The following is a 25,831-nucleotide window of genomic DNA, read 5'->3' on the forward strand; positions in this document are numbered from 1 at the left end:
CGCATCCGCACTTGCTTGCGGATGCTTGCGATTTTCACGCAACCCCATTCACTTCTATGGGGCCTGCGTTACGTGAAAAACGCAGAATATAGAGCATGCTGCGATTTTTACGCAACGCACAAGTGATGCGTGAAAATCACGGCTCATGTGAACAGCCCCATAGAAATTAATGGGTCGGTATTCAGTGCGGGTGCAATGCGTTCACCTCACGCATCGCATCCACGCGGAATACTCGCCCGTGTGAAAGGGGCCTTATAGGACCAACAGTTCCAAGTGGTTAATAGCATAGAAGTCACTAGCAGTCCGATAATTAAGTGAATTAGTTGGATTAGTTGAGTTAGTTCATATTAATTCATGTCAGTCCAATGTTGTCACTTCTTCCCCATGTAGCATTGCAATTCCAGTAACAACTCTCACAAACTACAAAAGCTTTAATTAGGAATTAATCATCCAGGTCGATTAAGGATTAGCACGTAAAAGAAAGGGGTTAACAGCCTTTCCCTTATAGGCCACCAGCCGTATCACTTTGTCATACCCAGCGGGCAAGAACATTTATGTCATCACAATTTAAGTCTCACAATTCTTTATTTATTTTTTTGGGGGGCTGCTAACTGTCGACCACCAAACATTGGGAGATGGCAAATAGAACGCACAAACTGCTCTGGAGTAGAACAATGGCTGGGTGCGGCTGGTATACCTCTCTACTCTGGCCAAGGTACGGACAAGTCCTGTTGTGGGATCCATGCCTGGTTCATTTTAATGAACTTGAGCTTGTCCACTTTGGTTGTGGACAGGTGGATGTGCCTGTCTGTGATAACCCCCCTGCCGTGCTAAACAAACGTTCGCACAATACACAAACCTCTACATCACCAAGTTCAGCACATGCGGCAGGCAAGGGATGTGCGTCAAACTGGCTAAGCCCAGAGCTGCCAAGAGATTTTGCCTGTTGTCGCACACCATCAGGCCTGGCTTGAGGCTCAGTGGCACCAGCCACTTATCGGTCTGTTGTTCCATGCCCTACTACAGCTCCTGCCCGGTCGTTCCCCCAAACATATGAGTTTCCCCCTTGCTGTGCTGAAGTTGGTGGTGCAGGTGTTGTGCTGACGTGATGAGGAGGTGGTAGACGAGGACCCGGAGGAAGAAGCGGAGTAAGAGGAGGAGGCAACAGGAGGCACCGAGAAACATCCAGCACTCCTCAATGGTGGTAGGACATGCGCCAAACCGCTGCCTGCCTCAGGCACAGCCGCCACTACATTTACCCAGTGGGCAGTTAGAGAGAGTCCCTGCCCGTACTTACTGGTTCACGTGTCTGTGGTTATGTGGACCTTGCCACTGATGGCGTTGCGCAGCGCACAACAGATTTTTTTCCGCCACTTGTTCGCGCAGGGCAGGGATATCCCACCTTGAAAAGTAGTAGCGGATGGGAACCACGTACCATGGGATAGCTGCCATCATTACATTTTTAAACCCTTCAGTCTCCACCAGACGGAATGGCAGCATTTCAAAGGCTAGCAACTTTGAAATGCTGGCATTCAGGGCCAGGGCTTGTGGGTGGGTAAGGGCGTACTTCCTCTTTCACTCCAGTGTTTGGGGGATGGACAGCGGAACACTTCCCTGGGACAGTGTGGAGCTGCTGGGTGACGGTGGTGGTGTGTGGCTGCCACATCCTCTGTTTGCGGGGCCAAGGCCGAGACGGCAGCAGAAGAGGGAGCAGGAGGAGCCTCTGATCTTTCGTGGTAATTGAGGTGTCTACTCCACTGCAGCTCGTGGTTTGCGGTTAGATGCCAGATCATGCAGTTGGTGCTCAGGTTGAGCATATTTATGCCTCGCTTCAGGCTCTGACTGCACAGCGTGCAAACCACCCTTGTCCTGTAGTCAGCACACTGCCTGAAGAACTGCCATGCCAGGGAACTCCTTTGCACCGGCTTTGGTGTGCTATGTCTCTTGGCGCGTTGGGCAGTAGCAGGCGTACTGGCTAGGGGATGGCCACTCTGCTTTTGCACCCTGCTCCTTCTTTTGCTGTGCAGCTGGCGCTGCGTGTCCCCCTCTCTTCCTCCGAACTGCACACGTTACTGGCATGACCGGGATGCCATGTGAGGTCTAGGACCTCATCATCCTCCCCATCATCTTCCACCCACTCCTCACCCCCACCCCTTCTGGCCAGTCTGCACACTGCAGAAAGCCCCAGCAGTTGACACCTGTGTTTCGTCATTGTCATCAGAGACGTGCTGCGGTGGTTCTCCCACATCCTCATCCTCAAACATAAGTGGTTGGGCATCAGTGCACTCAATCTCTGTCACTTCTGGGGCAGGGCTAGGTGGATGGTCCCCAAAACACAGCCAGCAAAGTCATCAAAAAGCATAAGTGACTGCTGCATGACTTGCGGCTCAGACTGCTTGGCTGATGTGCAAGGGGTTGAGGTGGAAGACTGATGCCCGTGGGCCACCGGTGCTAACTCTGCGCTTTCAGCAGTGGACCGGGTGGAAGACAATGTGAAGGAACTGGAGGCACTCTCCGGCATCCAATCTACTACCGCCTCTACTTGTTTTGACCTTACCATTTTTAGAGCGGTATTCAGGCCTACAAAATGTGTCAGAATATCCTGTTGCCTGCATGCACCAGAGGAAGTTTGGGCGCGTAGATGGGACAGATCGACAACGTCCTCTCCCTGCAGCAGGAGCTCTACTACCACCAACACCATGACCACAGCCATGTCCACTAGTTGATGCTCTCCTCATTTTATTACAGTCGCCCACAAAATTGGCTGACATATGAACAATTGTATATCCGTGTCACAGATGCAAAAGAGGTGTTTAGCACAAAAAAATAGGTCTCACCGACCCAATTAACCGGCTGAATAACTATTATATATCCCTGTGACGGTGGCAAGTAGTGTTTTTTCAACCAAAAAATAGGTAGGGTCAACCAACCCAATTAACTGTCTGGATAACAATTATATATCCCTGTGATGGTAGCAAGTAGTGCAGGGCGCATGGCTCAGCCCTCCAGTGCCGACACCATGTTCTTCCCGTTGTCCGTCACCAAGGTTCAGATTTTGAGTTGTCGAGGAGAAAGCCAGAATTCGATTTCTTGATGGAGGACGCAGAGCAGTTCCTCCCCTTTGTGACTCCGTTCGCCCAAGCAAACTAGGTGCAGAACAGCGTGACACCACCCTGCCCTGCACATGTGGTATCCTGGAGGAGCACTGTGAATTGTCCCTGCAGTGGAGACTGAGGACACGGTGGAGCATGAAGAGGCAGAGACAGACATTGTCGCTGGACCAACGTCACCTGGCCAAGTTGCTGGTGTGGCTGGGCAGGAACCAAATTTACCCAGTGGGCCGTAAAGGACATATATTGTTCTTGACCTTAGTTACAGCTCCACACGTCGGTGCTGCCGTGCACTTTGGCAGACACCGACAGGCTCAAGGACTGGTCCACCTTCTGTTCTACATCTGTTTGCAGGGCTGGTACTGCCTTTTTTCGCAAAGAAATCAAGGCTTGGGACTCTCCACCTCAACTCGGCACAACCCATCATGTCTCTGAAAGGTGAAGAGTCCACCACTTGGAAAGGGAGGGACTGCAGCTCCAGCAACTTGGCCAGGAGCACGTTCAGCTTCTGCGCCGTTGGATGAGTGCATGTATACTGTTGTCTCTAGGCAATTGCTTCGGTGATCGATTGCTGATGGAATGACTGATGAGGAGAAAGAGCATGAGGACCAGCAGATGATGGGAAGGACAGACAGCTCCCTTCAGCTGAGATGGTGGAGCACTGACTGCATGAAATTGGATGCATGCCACTGGGTGATGCAGTGGTTGCTGTGGCAGGCTGGACCACCACATCAGAGCCACGGTTCTCTCAGGCCACTTTATGGTGACGCTGCATGTGTTGACACAGGGCCATGGAGCCAACATTGGCACCCTGGCCACAATTCACCTTCTGCCCGCAAATTCGGCAAATGGCCATGTTCACCTCCTCCGGCGGCCTAACAAAAAATTGCCACGCCACTGCATTTTCCCCCCAAAACTCTGCGCTGACTGCCTGCTACCGCTGCCTCCGTGAACCCCTGCACCGATACCTCCGGGCAGGTAGGCAGGCTCCTACAAAGCGGGTGGTCTACCTGTAAGAGGTGGACCCGAGGGAGTCTGTTGGGATACAGTGAACCACACAAGAATGAATGCACGGACAGTGAGCTATGTGAACCAAAAGAACTTTACTGACTCTAGAGGAGAAAACTACAGGGTGGGCCATTTATATGGATACACCTTAATAAAATGGGAATGGTTGGTGATATTAACTTCCTGTTTGTGGCACATTAGTATATGTGAGGGGGAAACTTTTCAAGATGGGTGGTGACCATGGTGGCCATTTTGAAGTCGGACATTTTGAATACAACTTTTGTTTTTTCAATAGGAAGAGGGTCATGTAACACATCAAACTTATTGGGAATTTCACAAAAAAAACAATGGTGTGCTTGGTTTTAACGTAACTTTATTCTTTCATGAGTTATTTACAAGTTTCTGACCACTTATAAAATGTGTTCAATGTGCTGCCCATTGTGTTGGATTGTCAATGCAACCCTCTTCTCCCACTCTTCACACACTGATAGCAACACCGCAGGAGAAATGTGAGGTGATCGGGATACCTTCGGGGCAATTCAACTGGCCCACGACGACCAATCCACTTTCCAGGAAACTGTTCATCTAGGAATGCTCGGACCTGACACCCATAATGTGGTGGTGCACCATCTTGCTGGAAAAACTCAGGGAACGTGCCAGCTAGATGAACAGTTTCCTGGAAAGTGGATTGGTCGTTGTGGGCCAGTTGAATGGCCCCCAAGGTTTCCCGATCTGACCCCCTTAGACTTTTATCTTTGGGGTCATCTGAAGGCAATTGTCTATGCTGTGAAGATACGAGATGTGCAGCACCTGAAACTACGGATACTGGAAGCCTGTGCTAGCATTTCTCCTGCGGTGTTGCTATCAGTGTGTGAAGAGTGGGAGAAGAGGGTTGCATTGACAATCCAACACAATGGGCAGCACATTGAACACATTTTATAAGTGGTCAGAAACTTGTAAATAACTCATGAAAGAATAAAGTTACGTTAAAACCAAGCACACCATTGTTTTTCTTGTGAAATTCCCAATAAGTTTGATGTGTCACATGACCCTCTTCCTATTAAAAAAAACAAAAGTTGGATTCAAAATGGCCGACTTCAAAATGTCGCCACCCATCTTGAAAAGTTTCCCCCCTCACATATACTAATGTGCCACAAACAGGAAGTTAATATCACCAACCAATTCCCATTTTATTAAGGTGTATCCATATAAATGGCCCACCCTGTATATACAATATAATGTACACCGTGATCCAGCCGGACCACACGGAGTGAGGTGTGCTCCGGTGTACTGAAGTGGTGGTACAATCTCTCTGGGTTGCTAGCAACCCAAGATTGTCCACAGTAGGACCCCAGCCAGGAATTCCCTAATTTAGGTACTGTACCTTTAAGGATATATATTTTGCCTAAATGCTGCTAAATACGACAGGATCTCTTAACCAAACACAGAGAACTGAAGCCACTGGGAATCAACACCAAATTTGGGGTCTGTGTACCTGGGATCTCGGCTGAGGGGCACTGTGGCTCACAGAGGCCAAATACAGAAAAAATCCCACACTATCCCTCCCGGATGCCGGTAATGCCCACCACCCCACCTCAGCTAGACTCCCTTGAACTACCACGAGGCTTTTTGTAACTCCAGAGCTGGGATGTGGATCCGCTTGCTGTAGCAGTAAAGCTTTAACTGCTGCAGCGGCGCCAAAACTTGTCCTCACCCTGATTGCAGGGAGGTACCTGAGCTCAGGATTTAAGTCCCATTCAAAGTGCGCACTAACAGTGGAAAATGCTTCAGGCTGAGATCTCCAGTGCAGGCCTGAATGGTAACTTTGTTTTCTTGATGGATGATCCAACGCTAGCCTCAGGTCTCCCCAGCTCCTGATTATAAACGAAGACTACAGGTCCTCTTTAGCAGGCAGCAGAAATTCAACAATCGTCCCTTGCTTGCTGTAGATAAAGTCTTCAATCTCTGGCTGATCACAGTACACCTCAGGTAAAACAATTTAGCAAACACCTCTGTATCTGTTGCTCTCTAACTTCCGACTTTTTGTCCTCCTGCCACTTCCTTTCTCCAGCCCCTGTAGCTTTTCCCAGGAAGTTAGGACATGGCAACAAAGTAACAAAATGCACAAAATAAATAAGAAGCTACTTTTAACAGTCCATTTCAATAAGAAAGCAAATCCTGTGCAGCTATAAGATTACTTTTCTTTTTATATTAATTGTCAACATCTCGCTCCATTAGTTCTAAGGGGGCTGCCCGACTAAGGGCCTCTAGTGGCCAGTCACACAAACTGCATGTTTTATCACTCATAGCTTATTCAATGTAGTCACAGATGTATTCAATTGGAGTATCATATGTCTCATCTTGAGGGCCCCAGACGGTGAACCCCTCACATACCCTGAGCACATTTAGCTCCCGACCTCACTGCTGCCACCCTGTTGACCCACCCCCTTGCTACCACCCTACTGGCTTAGCCATTGCCTCACGCGCAAGCTGCCACCCTCTTCTCCAGATGATGATGATGAAGCCCCTTCTTCACCCGGCTCCCAAGTGCAATTGACTACATCATCATCATCCACTACTGACTGCACGTTACTGATGTCCCCCACAACGGTCTCAGGGCCAGGACTCTGACTGCTCGCAACACCTGCTCCCATGCGACTCTCATCATCACTACTTGCCAGCCTACCGGAGGAAGCGGCGGATGTGTCCTCCAGATCTTGGCTGTGCAGTAGCTGCTGACTGTCTTCTAGTAGCTCGTCCTCGCTGAAAAGTGGAGCCGAGCCTACTTCTCGCGCTGAGGGCACAGAAAATGACAGAGGCAGGTTGAGGACAGTTGGGGCACAGGGCCTGCTCCCGGGCCATGCCAACTAAGCATCGTGTCAGAGGAACCCACCGACTCTTGGCTGGGGGTGTCTGATGTCACTTGCGACAAAGTCGAAGACAGAGTCAACCATTCAAACACCGCTGGGTTGCTGGTCAAGACACAACATCTAGATGACACTGGTAGCTCAGGCCTCTCTCTGCAACTCCTGCTGCCACCCCTACTTCTTCTGCTGCTACTTCTGCCTGCGACAGAAACATTTTGGCCACTGCCCGTTCCCTTTAAAATGCCTGTCACCTGTCTGTCTAACATACTGTATAATAAAATAATTAAAATTAAAATAATACACTGCAAAAAAGGCTGTAGTACAATGTAACTTCACCGCAGAACGGCAATTAAGACGTATTCTTTTTGCTATTAATAGACCCCAGAAAAAAAAAATATAACAATCACAATTCACCGCAGAATGGCTAATAGGATGTGCGTATCTTTCCTATTAATACACCAGATAAATGGCGTTAGTACAATGTAACTTCACCGCTGAATGGCAATTATGACATATTTTTTAATTTTTTTCCTATTGATACACCCCCCCCAAAAAAGTAAAACAATGTAAAATCAGCGCAGAACGGTTAATAGGACGTACGTATCTTTCCTATTAATACACCCCGTAAATGGCTGTAGTACAATGTAACTTCACTGCTGAACATACGGCAATTATGAAATATATTTTTTCCTTTTTTTCTTCCTATTAATAATACCCGCCCCCCCCAAAAAAAACAAAATTCACCGCAGAGCGGCTAATAGGACGTGCTTATCTTTCCTATTAATACACCCCATAAATGGCTGTAGTACAATGTAACTTCAACGCTGAACCGCAATTATGACATTTATTTTTTTCTTCTTTTTTTTCTACTAATACACCTCCCAAAAAAAGTAAAACAATGTGAAATCATCGAAGAATGGCTAATAGGACCTACGTATATTTCCTAATAATACACCCCGTAAATGGCTGTATCACACAGAACTTGCACCCCAATCACAAGCAAGGTTTGCTGGCATTAGTGATGTATCATATAGTGCAAACAACCTAGGACCAGCAGTATAACTCCAATTTGGATCCCCAATTACTGCAGCAAGGTGTAATAGAATCACTCCTATTACCCAGGCTGTACACTCTCCTATTGCACCCTGTTCTCCTTTTATAGTGTAGATGATCCCTCTACACCTTGAATAATCTTTCCCTGAACTTTTACATCGATTTTTCAGCACAATAAAGTCTTTCCTAGCACTGTCCCTAGAGCCTGCTGACAACTCTTCCTGCACTAAGTACACTGGAAAATGGCTGAATCAAAGATGGCTGAGTCTATTTATAGGGCTGTGACATCATAGAGGCTGGCTGGCTGCTGATTGGCTGCATGCATCCCTTGTTCCCAGAGTTCTTTGCGCCATGTCCTAACACGTGCAGCAGCCATTTTATCAAATGTGAATCAAATGTTTCCTGAAATTCGGATCGAATTCCACTTCGTCAACTTCGATTCTCTCATCACTAACTGTAGCTCATCATCTGCTTACATACATCCTCCAATGGTGGATCTCTAAAATATGGAGTCCATATACAGGCCTGAGGCCTACCTACGTAGATTCAAGGGTCACAAACTGTATGGGAGTCCACCGCACACTGAGGGAGCCAGAAGCGCAGCAGAGTTTCTGATGTGTTGACACAGCACTCCTTTCTGCACAGAGCAATGTTGGCGACAACCCACACAGAGCTAATGGAGGGCGGACGCGCTGCCAGCCAGGACATGTCACCGTGCCTCACATATAAAGAGCAGACTGGCCGGCCCCCAGATTGCCAGACCGGACCTGCCTGCGTGTGAGCCCACAGATAGGGCTCACACGTGCCATAGGTTCAGCATCACTTACCTAGGGGATTGTTGCTGTTTAGAGTAGTAAGGTTGGAAACTAGCCTGCAGGGCTCTGTGCAGCTGCCTCTGAAGTGGTGGGCCACGGGGACAGGGCCATATTTTTCAAATTGGTCAGACTGGTATAACAAACAAACAAAAAAAAAAGATTCTCACCTCACCAATTCTGCACATTCTGTTCCGATGCTTACAGAGTTCCCACTGGTCTCTGCTTCCTGGTCTCTCAACATGCAGGAAATGCCCGCTCAGTCAATTGTTGGCTTAGATGGGTGAGAAAAGTCGGACATGCAACAACCCTAGACCCTCCCATTTTCTTCATTATACTTGCCTCACAAATATATTTCTCTGTGATGCAAATTTAGATTCTTCTGTCCAATCACCCTTTATCCAATGTCATGGTTTTTCACAATTGAAATTTTTTGGCCACACTCAATTACATTATGTATTCTTGAACAGTTTTTTTTTTTTTTTTTTAAAGAAACTGTTTAAAAAAGGTTCTGGCTGAGAACTTGTGAGATGTCTGTGTCATACATGCAGTGATGGCTAAGTCCCAGCATGCTCCATTCATTTCTATGGAGTTCTAAGAACAGCCAAGCAAGTGTTCATATTGGGAGTTGTAGTTTTACCACAGCTGGAGTTCCAGAGGTTAGTCATCACAGCACTAGGGTCTCTGGTGCAGCTATCCTCTTGAACTTTTCTACACCAGGATCATCTGCTTCTTTTTAATCTTTTTAGAGCCAGCTTGTGTCCTGTAATAGCTAAATCTTCTTCACTGCATCAACAGTGGTCAAAGTTCCAAGACACAAATGGATGCTTCAGTGCAACCAGAGGTGAAATATCCTCCTGAAGAAAAATGCCACATTACCACATCGGGATGGGGCAGACAGTGCTTCCAAAGGATGTCTCTGTATCTATGACTATGTTCCCTTTGGCAGGATTTTCAATATTGTAGTTAGTTATACATTTTAGCAGTGTAATTTTTACAATATGATTGTTTGGAACAATATTTTCACACTGGCATTGGGGTGTCATAATAAAAAGAAAATTATATGGTATAATATGAATAATAGTAACAAAAGGGAATTTTAATCTTTGTGAAGAAGTATATCTTATTTTATATTGTTTTTCTATTTGATAAAATTTTATTTGACCTTTTTTGGTAAAAAGATGAAGCCGATTTTGAAAGAATTGTAGTTGGACACAGCTGCATGCCCCATAAGAAGCCAATGTCAAAGCCACGGAAATCCAGAGTTAAGTTTATGCAATGAATGCTGCCTTTATATAATGTGCTTGTTCTATAGTTATGTTTTTGAGTATGTAAAAAAAAAACATCAGGGGCAGACTGGCCATAGACCCTACCAGAAAACTTCTGTGGGGCCTGATACCCAGGGGCTACCCAAGTCTCCTCACAGCCATTGGTCAGGTACACAGCAACCTCATGCTGCCAGTGGTAATGCTGCAAAGGTCAGATGCATCTGTACCAGTCAGCTGTACAAGTGCCCAATTTAATTATATCACTGTCCTTCTTACCTGAAGTCTTGGGGAGCATTATTACTGACACTTGGTGAGCATATTACTGGGGGCACTGTAAAGGGCATTTTTACAATGGGGTAATTTTAATACTGGGGGCACAATAGGGAGCTGTATTATTATTACTAGGGACACAATAGGGTGCATTGTTACTACTATTGGGGGGCATCATTATTGCTGGACACACTATAGGGGCATTATTAATATTGGGGAACTAAATGGCATTATTGCTGGAGAATTATAGGGAGAAAGTATTATTGTTGGGGGCACTATAAGGGTTATTATTACTATGGGGCCACTATAGAGAGCTTTATTACTACTGGAGGCAATAATAGGGGCTTTATGTATAACTACGGGGGCTTTATTTCTACTGGAGTCACTCCTGGGGAACATATTATTTCTGGCAGCCCTACAGTATAGGAGGGCAATATAACTAATGAGGGCACTCTGCTTGGCACAATGATTTTTGTATTTTACTAGGTTTCTTTTTTTACAGATACTATCTGTAAAGCACTATTATTTCTGCAGTATAGTATTTGTGGGAACAGTATTAGGGATGTGACAGTAGGATGACTGATCGAGAAGCAGGATAGGAAGTTTGGGAAGCTTGTGCTGAGAAGGTGGGAAGGATGATGAAAGTTAAGGAATGAGGTAAGATGCCTTTGTCAAAAACTCTGCAGAGACAAGATGTTGCTAGAAGAAGATGATAGATGACCCCCTATGTCTTGACCATTTGTCACATGGATTAACCCCTTCCCGACATATGACATAATAGTACGTCATGGCGGCAGGTGTGTTCCCGCATTTTGACGTACTATTACGTCATTGTGATCGGGCGGGCACCAGAGCGGTGCGCTCCCGATCACTGCAGGGGCCCGGCAGTCCCTGATAGCCGGGCCCCTGCTGTATCCGCGGCATCGCTGTACAAGCCGATGCCGGCGGATTAAACGCTTCTATGCCGCGATCAGCGCTGACCGCGGCATAGAATGGATTTGCGGCGGGTGAGGGAGCCTATCGGGTCCCCATGCTGCTGTGGCGGGGACCTGATGGGTGAGAAGGCAGCCCGATGCCGTGCAGAGGCTGCCCAATACCTTGCACGGCAGCGGGACCTGCCTTCTACGGGTACCCAGGAGATACAGCCTCAGGCTGGGTCTCCTAGGAAACCTGTTAGTGTATTACTCTGTGTAATACACTAACAGGCAATGCATTACAATATAGATGTATTGTAATGCATTGCAGACGGGATCAGAGCCCCAAAAGTAAAGTCCCAGAGTGGGACAGAAATAAAGTAAAAAAAAAAAAAATCAGAAAAAGACTTGGAGGACATGTCTGAGCCCTGAGCACCGTGCCAAGGTTTCTCAAGTAGCTTCTGTTATTGCCCATACGGCCCAGGCAGATGCAATGGAGTGTGGTGGAGCTCACCTGAATCACCACCAGTGGAAGCCCGGAAAAAACGCCAGGAACCAGGCGTGGCCGAAAGAAACAAATGAAGGTAATCCAGCTTCCAGGATGGCAGTAGTAAACGTGATATTCTTTATTTCATGGGTGCAGAATAAAATCCAACATGTACATCTACGCGTTTCGGATCATCAGGTTCTGATCCTTACTCATGACAATGGTATATGCTGAGTGCCGGTCTTAAGTAAAAAGAGACCGAACATCTCAGGTGGAGATAATTAGCAATAACCACTCCTTCTTACATGCAAATTAAAATTTAAAAGACAAAAAAGACAACATGTGCTAGGATCAGTAGTGCAATATCAAATCCTGTCTGCGATTGAGTCCCTTTGGTATGCGTGTATCCATAGAGAAAATCCAGTAGGATTCTCTATTTAGGAGAACACGCCTGTGGTCACCACCTCGCTTAGGACAATTAACTCTCTCCACTGCTTGTACTTTTAAGCCAGTGACATCACCCGAATGACATGCCGCGTAGTGTGCACTGACCGCAGACACATTTCTAGATAAAACAAAAGGTATATCAGAAATGTGTCTGCGTATCCTCACCTTGAGATTATTGGAAGTACAGCCAATATATTGTAGTTGACATAATGTGCAAGTAATGCAGTAAACCACAAATGTGGTGTTGCAATTGACATACTGTTTCAAAGTGTATATTTTATTATTGGCTGTGGATTGTATGGTTGGGCCTGGTTGTATAAAATCGCAACACATGCAAATGCGATGACCGCATTTAAAAGTGCCCTTAAACTGCAGCCAACACTGTGATGTCTGAACAGAGTCCAAAAATAGGCTAGGACTGATTTTTTTTGTGCTATAGTGGGCGCCCTGCGAGCAATGCAGGTAATACCTGGGCGCACTATATCTGACCATTGGGAATCATGACAAAGCATAGATAGGTGGTTATTGCTAATTATCTCCACCTGAGTAGAGATGTCACGAACATAAAATTTTCCGTTCGCGAACGTCGAACGCGAATTTTCGCGAACTGGCGAACCGCCATAGACTTCAATAGGCAGGCGAATTTTAAAACCCACAGGGACTCTTTCTGGCCACAATAGTGATGGAAAAGTTGTTTCAAGTGGACTAACACCTGGACTGTGGCTGTCACGACCGCTATCCCAGCCGCAGTCGTGTCGCACCAGACGGAGGGGAAGGGGGACCCTTATCTACGGATGGGAATAGTATGGCCACCCCTGACTAACCCTAAGCTGGCACCTGTCTGCCCTGATACCCTAGACGGGGTGTGAACCCGTGCGGCGAGCAGGATGCCTAAACCCTCAGTCACCCTAACAAGCCTAGAGTGGGGAAAGGCCGATGGGAGCACTAGTCACCATCACTCATGTCTAGGAGAACAGCAGGGGAAGACAGCAACAAACAAACTATAGCAGAGATAGACTTATCCAGTCACGAGCAGAGAAGGCGATCCCAATCCCGACAGTCCACGCCGGACAAGAGCTCCACAGCAACACCATCAAACGATCTCCTTCAAAGGTCAGAATAGAACTGGAAGTAAGGACTATATCTGGCAATGACTGCAAGTGAAAGTGAAACTAATATAGTAGCTGGGAGTGGCAGACAGGACTCACCTGAGAAGTATGCCTACAAACTCCCAGTCCGGACAAAAAGGTTCACAAGGCAAAACCCGGATGACATACACTGAACCATGGAGCAAACTCACAAGCTATCGCGAGTAGCAAGTCGCTGCTACCTTCTCCTCCCAGACCTGTCTGGATCAGTCACAGTCGTGACAGTGGCATGCCGGAGGGGGATCCATGGCAAAACTCCCATGGAAAATTACGTAGTTGACGCAGAGTCGGGTTTTAAACCATAAAGGCCATAAATCACCTAACATTCCTAAATTGTTTGGAATAACGTGCTTTAAAACATCAGGTATGATGTTGTATCGATCAGGTAGTGTAAAGGTTACGCCCGCTTCACAGTGACAGACCAAACAGTCCATTTGCACAAGGTTGTATACCAAGCTAGCCATGTCCCGTTCCTTGTCCTCACTGATGTCATTGAAGGTCTCTTCCTCCACCCAGCCACGTACAACACTAAGGGTCCCCGAAAGGTGACAACAAGGCCCCTGGGACGCCTGCTGTGGTTGGTCTTCCACCTCCTCAAAGCCACCTTCCTCCTCTGACTCCTCTTCTTCAGACTCCTCTCTCTGCGTTATTATAAGGTGTGTTAAGTAGTACTATTCCTATCAGTTTAATCCCTGTTACGTCCCCTATCAGGGGACGTGTATATGGCATCGGTTTTAGGAACGGGGAGATGGAAAAAGATGCTTGGTCGGTCCTCCTACTTTAAATTTGGGGCACTGAGCGTGCAATCTAATGTGCCGCCAGATAGTTGTGGTGTGTTATGGTGTTCTATTCTTATCAGTTTAATCCCTGTTACGTCCCCTATCAGCTTTCAGGCAAGTCAACCCTAAGACGGCGTGACACTGCTGTATCCGGGATGTGGAATTGCCCCTGGGGAGCTGGGGGGAGGGGGTGCAGTTGATGTGGAGCAAGACGCAGCAGCAGAACAGGACTCAGCCGAGGAGGTTATGGAAGAGGATGGAGTAGGAGGAGTAGGAGGAGTAGAGGAGGTGGCAGCAGGCCTGCCTGCAAGTCGTGGCGGTGTCACCAACTCCTCTGCAGAGCCACGCATTCCATGCTTGGCAGCCGTCAGCAGGTTTACCCAATGCGCAGTGTAGGTGATATACCTGCTCTGACCGTGCTTTGCAGACCAGGTATCAGTGGTCAGATGGACCCTTGCCCCAACACTGTGTGCCAGACATGCCATTACTTCCTTTTGCACAATCGAGTACAGGTTGGGGATTGCCTTTTGTGCAAAGAAATTTCAGCCGGGTACCTTCCACTGCGGTGTCCCAATAGCTACAAATTTTTGGAACGCCTCAGCCTCCACCAGCTTGTACGGTAAAAGCTGGCGGGCTAAGAGTTCAGACAAGCCAGCTGTCAGACGCCGGGCAAGGGGGTGACTTTGTGACATCGGCTTCTTACGCTCAAACATGTCCTTGACAGACACCTGACTGTGCGCAAATGAGCAGGAAATGCTCAAGGCGAGAGACTGAGTGGCGGATGGTTGAGAAGGGGCAAGGAGGACAGCAGTGGTTGACGTGGCTGAAGATGCTGGACCAGGAGGAGGATGGCGGCTTTGAGTTTGTGTGCTGCTTGTACTCATGTGTTGATCCCATAGGCGTTTGTGATGTGCGATCATGTGCCTTCGCAAAGCAGTTGTACCTAGGTGGGTGTTGGACTTCCCACGACTCAGTTTCTTTTGGCACAGGTTGCAAATGGCATCGCTGTTGTCAGAGGCAGACACACAAAAAAAAGCCACACTGCTGAGCTCTGCAATGACGGCATTCTGGTGGTGGCAACAGCATGCGTTGATTGGCGTGCTGTCTGGCTGACCCCGGGTGCCGATGCATGCTGTCTGACTGTGCCACTAGCTCCTTGCGACGACCTCTTCCTGCTTCCAACTCGTCTCCTCCTCCTCTCTGTCTCCCCATCTGAACTTTTCCCCTGTTCTTCTTCTCTTCTAGCGGGCACCCACGTGACATCCACGGACACATCGTCATCATCAACCGCTTCACTTGTATATGACAAATCAGCAAAGGAAGCAGCAGCGGGTACAACATCATCATCATCACACCGTACGTCCATGTGTGTAATGCTGCCTGACTGACATATCCCTGTTATCTACATCCTCTGGCAATAATGGTTGCGCATCACTCATTTCTTCCAACTGATGTGTAAATAACTCCTCTGACAGATCAAGTGAAGCGGCTGTGGTGCTAGCGTTGGTGGTGGCGGCAGGCGGGCGAGTGGTAACTTGAGAGGTGCCCGAAGCTAAGCTGGAGGAGTATGGTGCGTCAAATTTCCAAGCGGAAGCTGTAGAAGATTGGGTGTCCTGTGTTAGTCAGTCAACTATGTCCTCAGAACTTTTCGAGTTCAGGGTACGTGGCCTCTGAACACTGGGCATTATTCTAGGGCCAAAGGGAATGACAGCACCACGACCACGACGGCCCCTGCGGGGTGGCCTGCCTCTGCCTGTCATTTTTTTTTAGATTAGTTAAGTTGTACTATGCGTGCAAGCTACTGTGACACCAGATATGAGTGGCACTGTGCACTGGCAGAAGTTGGCAGAGTAGACGCTGTAGGCCTGACACACACGCTTGTAGACAACTAACTGCTATTTAATCTATTACAGTCAAAATTGTATTTTTTTTTAAATGTGCACTACTGTTACACCAGATATGAGTTGCACTGGTGTGACACTGTGCCCTTGCATGCCCTGAAACGCACACTTGTGAAGGAAAATGACTGCTATTATTTCAGTCCAAAAAGTGTTGTTTTTTTTAAAATGCAAGCTATTGTGACACCAGATATGAGTGGTGGCACTGGGCAAGTGGGCACAGTATACGCTGTGAGCCTGACACACACGCTGGCAGGCAACTGCAATTAGATTACACAGGAAAAAAAAAAGCAGACTGATGTTCTAGCCCTAAAAAGGGCTTTTTGGGGTGCTGTCCTTACAGCAGAGATCAGATGAGTCTTTCAGGACTGTAGTGGACACTGAATACACTAGCCTAGCTATCGATTTCCCTATTAAATCAGCAGCAGCTACACTGTCCCTCCTCTCACTAAGAATGCAGCTTCCGAATGAATCTAAAATGGATGCTGTCCAGGAGGTGGGAGGGTCTGGGAGGGAGGATCTGCTGCTGATTGGCTGGAATGTGTCTGCTGACTGTGAGGTACAGGGTCAAAGTTTACTCAATGATGACGAATAGGGGGCGGACCGAACATCTCATATGTTTGCCCGCCGCGGCGAACAAGCTATGTTCGCCCGGAACTATTCGCCGGCGAACTATTCGGGACATCTCTACACCTGAGATGTTCGGCCTCTTTTTACTTAAGACCGGCACTCAGCTTATACCATTGTCATGAGTAAATGACCCTGTGACAAAAGTCCCTATAGAAGAGCAGTATTTGTGGAAGAAGGTATATTACACCCCTTCCTCAGTTTTTTGGAGGGGGCAACTGGTATATCACACCAGTAGAAATTATTTGTTCCAATAGCGTTTGTCACTGTGTAGCTGCGGTAACGCAGCAAAACCGCAAACAAATACTGCACTACCTAAATGCACTATATAGAAAGTATATTATTGGTATATAACACCCCTGATTCAATCAGTTTTTTTGGCGGGCAACTGGTATATAACACCAGTAGAAATTATTTGTTCCAATAGTGTTTGGCACTATGTAGCTGCAGTATTGCAGCAGAACCACACACAGTCTGTCCCTGATGGATGTGTCATGGGTAAAAGTTCTTCACAATGTAAAAGAATATGGCACCGGCGGACATCGCCATAAATTCGCCCGTTCGACGAACGAGCAAAGTTCACCGCGAAACGACCGCCGGGCGAACCGCAAGGCCATCTCTAATAAGGTATGTCCGGGTCATGTGGATCATTGGATCTCACGTTGGATTTGTTGTAACCCACCCTCATTGAGACTACAGACAAAAACATGGGTCTCTCTCTCTAGATAAATGGATATGTAATGTTTTATGTTTCCATCATTCTCTCATTTACTACAATGTGAAAAGAAAGTATGGGGCACATTTATTAAGACAGGCGTTTTAGTCTAATGACTATATGTGAGTTATATGGTGCATGGACATCAGGTGCCATGCTGAACAACCCCCACGAGATGCAGTGTCCGAAAGATGAGAAGGGTGTATGCCATATGCACCTTTCACATCACTCTGTGAACCCTCACAATATCGTGCGGGAATGCGCATGCGCCCAAGCCATGCGCACCTCGGCCACCGCGTTGGAAGAGGGAACTTATGAATTAATATCTTTGTTTTTTTTCCCCATACTTATGATATGTGTGAGAACCATATGTTGTAGTCCTAGAGCAGTGATGGCTAACCTCCGGCACTTTGTGGTGAAACTACAACTCCCAGCATGCTCCATTCATTTCTGTGGAGTTCTGAGAACAGCCAAGCAAGTGTGCATCTTGGGAGTTGTAGTTTTACCACAGCTGGAGTGCTGGAGGTTAGCCATCACAGTCCTAGAGAATTGGAGAGATATGTTTGAATCTTGCTCACATGATTAATGGTTCTTGTTCGCTTGTGGGACTATAGTGCTACCAACCACTTTCTGTTGGTTTTAATGATCGTAATGCCCATTTATCTACACTGATCTTTATATGTGCTAATAAAGTTGTTTCTCATATACTCTGCATTATTTGGTGCCATTTGGAACTGTATTTCATTTGTAGTGACTATCTATTTACTAACTAGGTGACTTCTGAAGGCAATTGATCACACTGGATTTTATTTAGGAGTATCAGAATACAGGGGAGCTGAATATAAATGCACGCCATACTTTTCAGATTTTTATTTATAAATTTTTTTTTAAATCATGTACAGTGGGATGCGAAAGTTTGGGCAACCTTGTTAATCGTCATGATTTTCCTGTATAAATCGTTGGTTGTTACGATAAAAAATGTCAGTTAAATATATCATATAGGAGACACACAGTGATATTTGAGAAGTGAAATGAAGTTTATTGGATTTACAGAAAGTGTGCTATAATTGTTTAAACAAAATTAGGCAGGTGCATAAATTTGGGCACTGTTGTCATTTTATTGATTCCAAAACCTTTAGAACTAATTATTGGAACTCAAATTGGCTTGGTAAGCTCAGTGACCCCTGACCTACATACACAGGTGAATCCAATTATGAGAAAGAGTATTTAAGGGGGTCAATTGTAAGTTTCCCTCCTCTTTTAATTTTCTCTGAAGAGTAGCAACATGGGGGTCTCAAAACAACTCTCAAATGACCTGAAGACAAAGATTGTTCACCATCATGGTTTAGGGGAAGGATACAGAAAGCTGTCTCAGAGATTTCAGCTGTCTGTTTCCACAGTTAGGAACATATTGAGGAAATGCAAGACCACAGGCTCAGTTCAAGTTAAGGCTCGAAGTGGCAGACCAAGAAAAATCTCGGATAGACAGAAGCGACGAATGGTGAGAACAGTCAGAGTCAACCCACAGACCAGCACCAAAGACCTACAACATCATCTTGCTGCAGATGGAGTCACTGTGCATCGTTCAACCATTCGGCGCACTTTACACAAGGAGATGCTGTATGCGAGAGTGATGCAAAGGAAGCCTTTTCTCCGCCCACAGCACAAAAAGTGCCGCTTGAGGTGGGCTAAAGCACATTTGGACAAGCCAGCTTCATTTTGGAATAAGGTGCTGTGGACTGATGAAACTAAAATTGAGTTATTTGGCCATAACAAGGGGCGTTATGCATGGAGGAAAAAGAACACAGCCTTCCAAGAAAAACACCTGCTACCTACAGTAAAATATGGTGGTGGTTCCATCATGCTGTGGGGCTGTGTGGCCAGTGCAGGGACTGGGAATCTTGTCAATGTTGAGGGACGCATGGATTCCACTCAGTATCAGCAGATTCTGGAGACCAATGTCCAGGAATCAGTGACAAAGCTGAAGCTACGCCGGGGCTGGATCTTTCAACAAGACAACGACCCTAAATACTGCTCAAAATCCACTAAGGCATTTATACAGAGGAACAAGTACAACGTTCTGGAATGGCCATCTCAGTCCCCAGACCTGAATATAATAGAAAATCTGTGGTGTGACTTAAAGAAAGCTGTCCATGCTCGGAAGCCATCAAACCTGAATGAACTAAAGATGTTTTGTAAAGAGGAATGGTCCAAAATACCTTCAACCAGAATCCAGACTCTCATTGGAACCTACAGGAAGCGTTTAGAGGATGTAATTTCTGCAAAAGGAGGATCTACTAAATATTGATTTAATTTCTTTTTTGTGGTGCCCAAATTTATGCACCTGCCTAATTTTGTTTAAACAATTATAGCACACTTTCTGTAAATCCAATAAACTTAATTTCACTTCTCAAATATCACTGTGTGTGTCTCCTATATGATATAATTAACTGACATTTTTTATCGTAACAACCAACGATTTATACAGGAAAGTCATAACGATTAACAAGGTTGCCCAAAGTTTCGCATCCCACTGTATCATTTTCTTGCTACTTTGTGTTAGTCAATCACATAAAATCCCAATAAAATACATTTAGGTTTGTGGGTGTAAGGCTACTTTCACACTGGCGTTTTGGTCTCCGTTTGTGAGATCTGTTCAGCGATCTCACAAGCGGTCCAAAATTGATCAGTTTTGCCCTTAATGCATTCTGAATGGATAAGGATCCGCTCAGAATGCATCAGTTTGGCTCTGTTCCGCCTCCATTCCGCTTTGGAGGTGGTCACCAAAATGCCGCTTGCCGCGTTTCGGTGTCCGTCTGACGAAACTGAGCCAATCTGACACAATCTGGCACAATAGCAAACGGATCCGTCCCCCATTGACTTTCAATGGTGTTCAAGACGGATCGGTCTTGGCTATGTTACAGATAATACAAACGGATCCGTTCTGAACGGATGCAGACGGTTGTATTATCTGAACAGATCTGTCTGTGCAGATCCCTGACGGATCCGCACCAAACGCGAGTGTGAAAGTAGCCTAACATGAAAAAAATGTGGAAAAGTTCAAGAGGTATGAATACTTTTACAAGGCACTGTAGTACAAAAATTGAATTGAATAGAAATAAAATAAGTTTACTGGTGGTCTTACTTAATAATTTAGCGAGTATGCTGCAAGGAAGGTCAGTGCCGCAATGACAATTAGAAGTAAAAGAAGAATTCCTGCGCTTACTCTCAGACTGCACCTAAGTACCAGTGACTAGAAGCGGATTTCTACCACGTCTGCTGTACTCTAATTGTAATAAGTAGAGGAGAGTCCGTGATGTTGATGTGTAGTGGTGAATACTTTATAGTTGTCCCGATTCTCCAGTCTGGTAGAAGCAGTCAGGCTGTGTAGTTGGAAAACGTGCCCCGGCCGGCAGCACGTTTCCTATTCAAAAAAGCTTGTGCTCCTAATCAGAGAGCCGGTGACGTTACGCTAGCTTACAGCTACAGGAGCTGTTGTGGACCAAAATCCGAAGAAGAAAGGCGATCCTTTAGAAACGCGTCTCAACTAGCTGAGTGGGAGTAAATTCACACATAGTTCATAGAAATTTCACCGCCAGCACTGCATCACTATATTGGTGTTAGCCGGCACATTGCATTGCACCGTGTGTTTTATAGTACAAAGATGTCATTGTTGAACCAGTCCAGTGATATTAAACGCAAACATATTTCAAAGAAATTTAAGCACCAACACTGACTATTCCCAAAGTAAATTGTCAATAGCAATGTGCAGTGTATTTGTAGAAAGGGAGGGACATTTATAAGGGTTTTTCAAGACTTCAGAACTGATGACCTATCCTTACATTACCATTACACAGCCATCACTACTGCTACTACCCTTAAACAGCCAAACTTTTTGACAAGTTTTCACAACTGGACACGAAGCATAGAAGAAGTTCTCTGATATCTATTTCAAATGTATATGCTCATCGTAAAGTAAAAACGAGATGTGAACAGCCCCTTATAATGTATGAATGTAATGTACATTGGGAAATCAAATAACACAAATGAGCACTTCTTTCTTTTAGTTTAACCTTGTATGTGATGATGCTTGGAAGCTGGATCTGTTTCAGTCACTTGTAAACCTTGGATTTTTTCTTGGCTCTGTTTTTATTGGATATATTTCAGACAGGTATTGTATTGCTTATTATTTCTTCAATTGTGTAATACAGTTGAACGAATGAATTATATTCTATTGTTTAAGTAAATGTGTTATTTCACTTAAATTATAGGACATTGACATTGTTTTGTCCTATGAATAAGAGTTAGGGTCCATTCACACGTCCGCAAAATGGGTCTGCATCCGTTCCGCAATTTTGCAGAACAGGTGCGGACCCATTCATTTTCAATGGGGCTGGAATGTGTTGTCCGTATCCGCATTTGTGCATCCGCACTTCCGGATCTGCACTTCCGGATCCGCACTTCCGTATTCCGCAAAAAAATAGAACATGTCCTATTCTTGTCCGCAATTGCGGACAAGAAAAGGCATTTTCTATGAGGGTGCCGGCGATGTGTGGTCTGCAAAATGCGTAACGCACATTGCCGGTGTCCGTGTTTTGCGGATCCGCAAAACACATACGGACGTGTGAATGGACCCTTAAAGGGCTTCTGTCACCCCATTAAACCGTTTTTTTTTTTCTTTACTAATAATCCCTACACTGCGATCTCAGCATACATAAGCTAATTAATGATTTTCGTTCAGTAGAATTTGCTAAAAATCAATTTTTATAATATGTAAATGACCTTGCTACCAGCAAGTAGGGCGGCTACTTGCTGGTAGCAGCCGCATCCTCCGATCGTAATGGCGCCCCCTCCGCTTGTTGATTGACAGGGCCAGCGGACGGGATCTTTCTCTGCTGGCCCTGCCTGTTTTCATTCAATATCTGGCGCCTGCGCCGCGGCCGTACCTATCTTCAATCTGCGCAGGCGCACTGAGAGGCGGCCACTCACTCGGCGCGCCATCCTCAATGCGCCTGCGCCGGGTGTAGATGTGACGTCATCGGCGCAGGCGCATTGAGGAGCGAGCGGCCGAGTGAGTGGCCGCCTCTCAGTGCGCCTGCGCAGATTGAAGATAGGTACGGCCGCGGCGCAGGCGCCAGATATTGAATGAAAACAGGCAGGGCCAGCAGAGAAAGATCCCGTCCGCTGGCCCTGTCAATCAACAAGCGGAGGGGGCGTCATTACGATCGGAGGATGCGGCTGCTACCAGCAAGTAGCCGCCCTACTTGCTGGTAGCAAGGTCATTTACATATTATAAAAATCGATTTTTAGCAAATTCTACTGAACAAAAATCATTAATTAGTTTATGTATGCTGAGATCGCAGTGTAGGGATTATTAGTAAAGAAAAAAAAAACGGTTTAATGGGGTGACAGAAGCCCTTTAAGATTCAAGTTAGATTAAGTTATTCCCCTGTCCACAGGATAGGGAATAACTATTATATTGGTGGGGATCCTACCGCTGGGATCTCCACAGATCATGAAAATGGGGGCCCCATACCCCCTGCAGTCCTCTTGAAATGAACGGAGTGGCTGGTCGTACATGCGCATGGCTGCTCTATTCATTTCTATGGGAGTTCCGTGCTTGGCTATCTCTAGAATTCCCTAACAAATGAATGGAGCAGCCACATGCATGCCCTACCAGCTGTTCCATTCATTTCAGGGGTGCTGCAGGGGGTACTGGTGCCCCCGTTCAAGTAATCGGTGGGGGTTTAGTGGTAGGACCAGCACCGATTTAGTAGTTATCCCCTATCCTATCCTGTGGATAGGGAATAACTTAATCTGACTGGAATACCCCTTTAAAGAAGTTTTTCAGGTTCGGAATATTGATGGCCCAACCTTCAGGAAAGGCCATCAGTATCAGATCAGTGCGGGTTTAGAATATTCATATTTAAAACACAGAATACCACATTAATAAAATGTAAGATTCTTTACTATTTCTTATTTTTCTTTTTTTAGATTTGGCCGTAAACCATGTCTATTAACGTCACTCCTCATCACTGCTATTTTTGGTGTCCTTGTGGCATTTGCACCAACATATCCATGGCTTATTACTTTTCGCTTCATTCAGGGGTTAGTTAGTAAAGGCACATGGCTGTCAGCATACATTCTAGGTAAGAACTGAAGTCAATTTAAAGTGTAACTGTTGGAATAAATGTAATTGATTCATCTAAGCTAGCTTTAAGAAACATTATTCTGAAATATGTCTTTTACATAACATTTGTATATAAGTCCCAAAGTCCAAAGAAAGGCAGGTTTGGTATACATACTGCCAATGGAAATGTAGGTAGGAACTACCCTAACAGCATGGTGTATGTGCAGTTCCCAGATTAATGGTGCAGTGTCTACATAGTGCCAGATAGGGCCTAAATACCTTACAATACAGATATGACACATCTATACAAACAGCATTTACCAAAATCTCAGTTTAACATGGACTTTAATACGCTGTGTGCTCGCTACATGAATGCATGTGAAGGACTTTATTTACAGTTTATGCCACCCTAGGCACTAATCCTGAATATGCCTCATTTAAAGGCCCATATACACTCAACAACTATCACCATGTTTTGTTCATTTTTGAGCAATCAGAATCATAAGTCAGTGTTTGCAAAGGCGAACACCAAGGATAAAACTATTGTTTTTCATCAGTTGTGATGCTGTAAAAATTAATGTTATCGGTGCCACAGTTGATAATGATAATAACGCTTGTGATGATATTTACACAAGTTATTTAAGGTATACAAAGGTTAGCCATACCCTCAAATAATACAATGACTACATATTACCATGATAACATAATTGAATGATACTACCATACAGGGCTGGTGCAAGGATTTTTGCCGCCCCTTGACTCCGCCCATTGACCACACCCTTTTACCCGCCCCTTTTTCAGCCACCTATTGCATGCAACATTTAACTATGGTCGTGTACCCTGTGCCAGTCTATGGTCATGTACCCTGTGCCAGTCTGACTATGGTCGCATACCCTGTGCCAGTCTGACTATGGTCATGTATATATAATATCCAGCCATTGTCTGCCACCTAGTACCATCCCAGTGATGCCAATCACTCTGCGCTGTTCAGCAGGTTGGCACACGAAACACTAGCAGTGCCATCTATTCACTGCCAGGCGCCATTCAGCCACTGTCTGAAATCCTGTGCCACCAGGGCAACATAAAACAGTATGCTGCCTTGTGCCCTCTGCTAGTCTGGCACTGTCCTGCACCCTGTACCATTCATAGCCCTTTAGACAGTCTGTGCCACCTATTAGGCTCCATGTGCCACTGCTGGGCACCCTGTGCCAGTCAGAATCTATGGCCCCTAGTCAAGCAGCAGGTGTGCCCTGACCCCTGTACACAAGTGTGTGCCACCCTGCTGCCAGTCACTGTCCTGCAGCCTCTGACACCCTAGTGCAGGTTGTCAGAATGCGGTTGCCAGGGGTGCTATACAGGTTCTGCTCCTCACTGTGCTCCAGGTCCACATTGCCTTGGCTCTTGCCAAGATCATGTGTCTTCGGCGCGTGATCCCGCGAGACCCACCTCTGGAGGTCACTGGTCTCGCGGGATCGCGCGCCCGAAGTCAGGGCCGGTGCAAGGATTTTTGTCAACACAAGCGAATCTACATTTTGGCGCCCCCCCCTATCATTTAACATTTCTGCCCCTCATGATTCATGTCCATTTTTTGCCCCCCCCCCATCATTTCACATTTCTGCCCCTCATGATTCAAGTCCATTTCTTGCCCCCCCCCCCATCATTCACATTTCTGCCCCTCATGATCCATGTCAATTTCTTGCCCCCCCATGTGCTAATATCATAGTGCCATCCTCTCCCCCTGCCCCATAATGTGCCAATATCAAGTGCCTCTCTCCTCACCCCTCCATATGCCAGAATCATGGCGCCAATAGCCCCCCCCCCCTCCCCCGTGGCAGTAAAGTAACAGTCCGGTATTTAAAAAAAAAAAAAAAAAAACTTTTATACTTTTTTTTTTTTTTTTAATAAATCTTTATTACATTTTTTCAAATTTTACATAAATATTCAAACCATCATCTTTTTCATACATAACATATCTTCCCCCCACCCTCAACCAATTAGTTGCTGAGGAAAAAAAAAGGGAATTTTTATCCTCCTTATTCTTCGCCTTTATAGCCGACTCCCAAAAATCTTCTTGTGCGGGGTTCAAGGCTCCCTGCCATTTATGGGTCAAATTTTCAACTGCTCTTCTGTTATTTTTGCGGTGTGACAGACATTGGTATATTCTTGAGACCAGTTCCTTACCAGCTATTAGCTTAGTTATATAGTCCAAAGGCTGTGGTAAGATAGTAATTTGTGTACCTTTCCCTATCATCTTATAAAGTGCGTGTTTTAATTGAAAGTAAAAAAAACTCAGCTCTG

The 25,831-nt window shown here is 45.9% G+C and overlaps 1 protein-coding gene across 1 annotated transcript in view; it reads left to right on the forward strand.

Moving 5' to 3' along the window:
- SLC22A2 (solute carrier family 22 member 2) overlaps positions 1–25,831 on the forward strand; it is a 116,208-nt gene that overhangs the window by 6,657 nt on the left and 83,720 nt on the right. The window contains exons 2-3 of the mRNA XM_040429477.1: positions 21,471–21,574; positions 23,398–23,552. Of these exons, the coding sequence (XP_040285411.1) occupies positions 21,471–21,574; positions 23,398–23,552 (259 nt within the window). The remainder of the gene's footprint in view (positions 1–21,470; positions 21,575–23,397; positions 23,553–25,831) is intronic.

The sequence above is a fragment of the Bufo bufo genome, chromosome 4, assembly GCF_905171765.1.
Source record: "Bufo bufo chromosome 4, aBufBuf1.1, whole genome shotgun sequence".
NCBI lineage: Eukaryota > Metazoa > Chordata > Amphibia > Anura > Bufonidae > Bufo > Bufo bufo.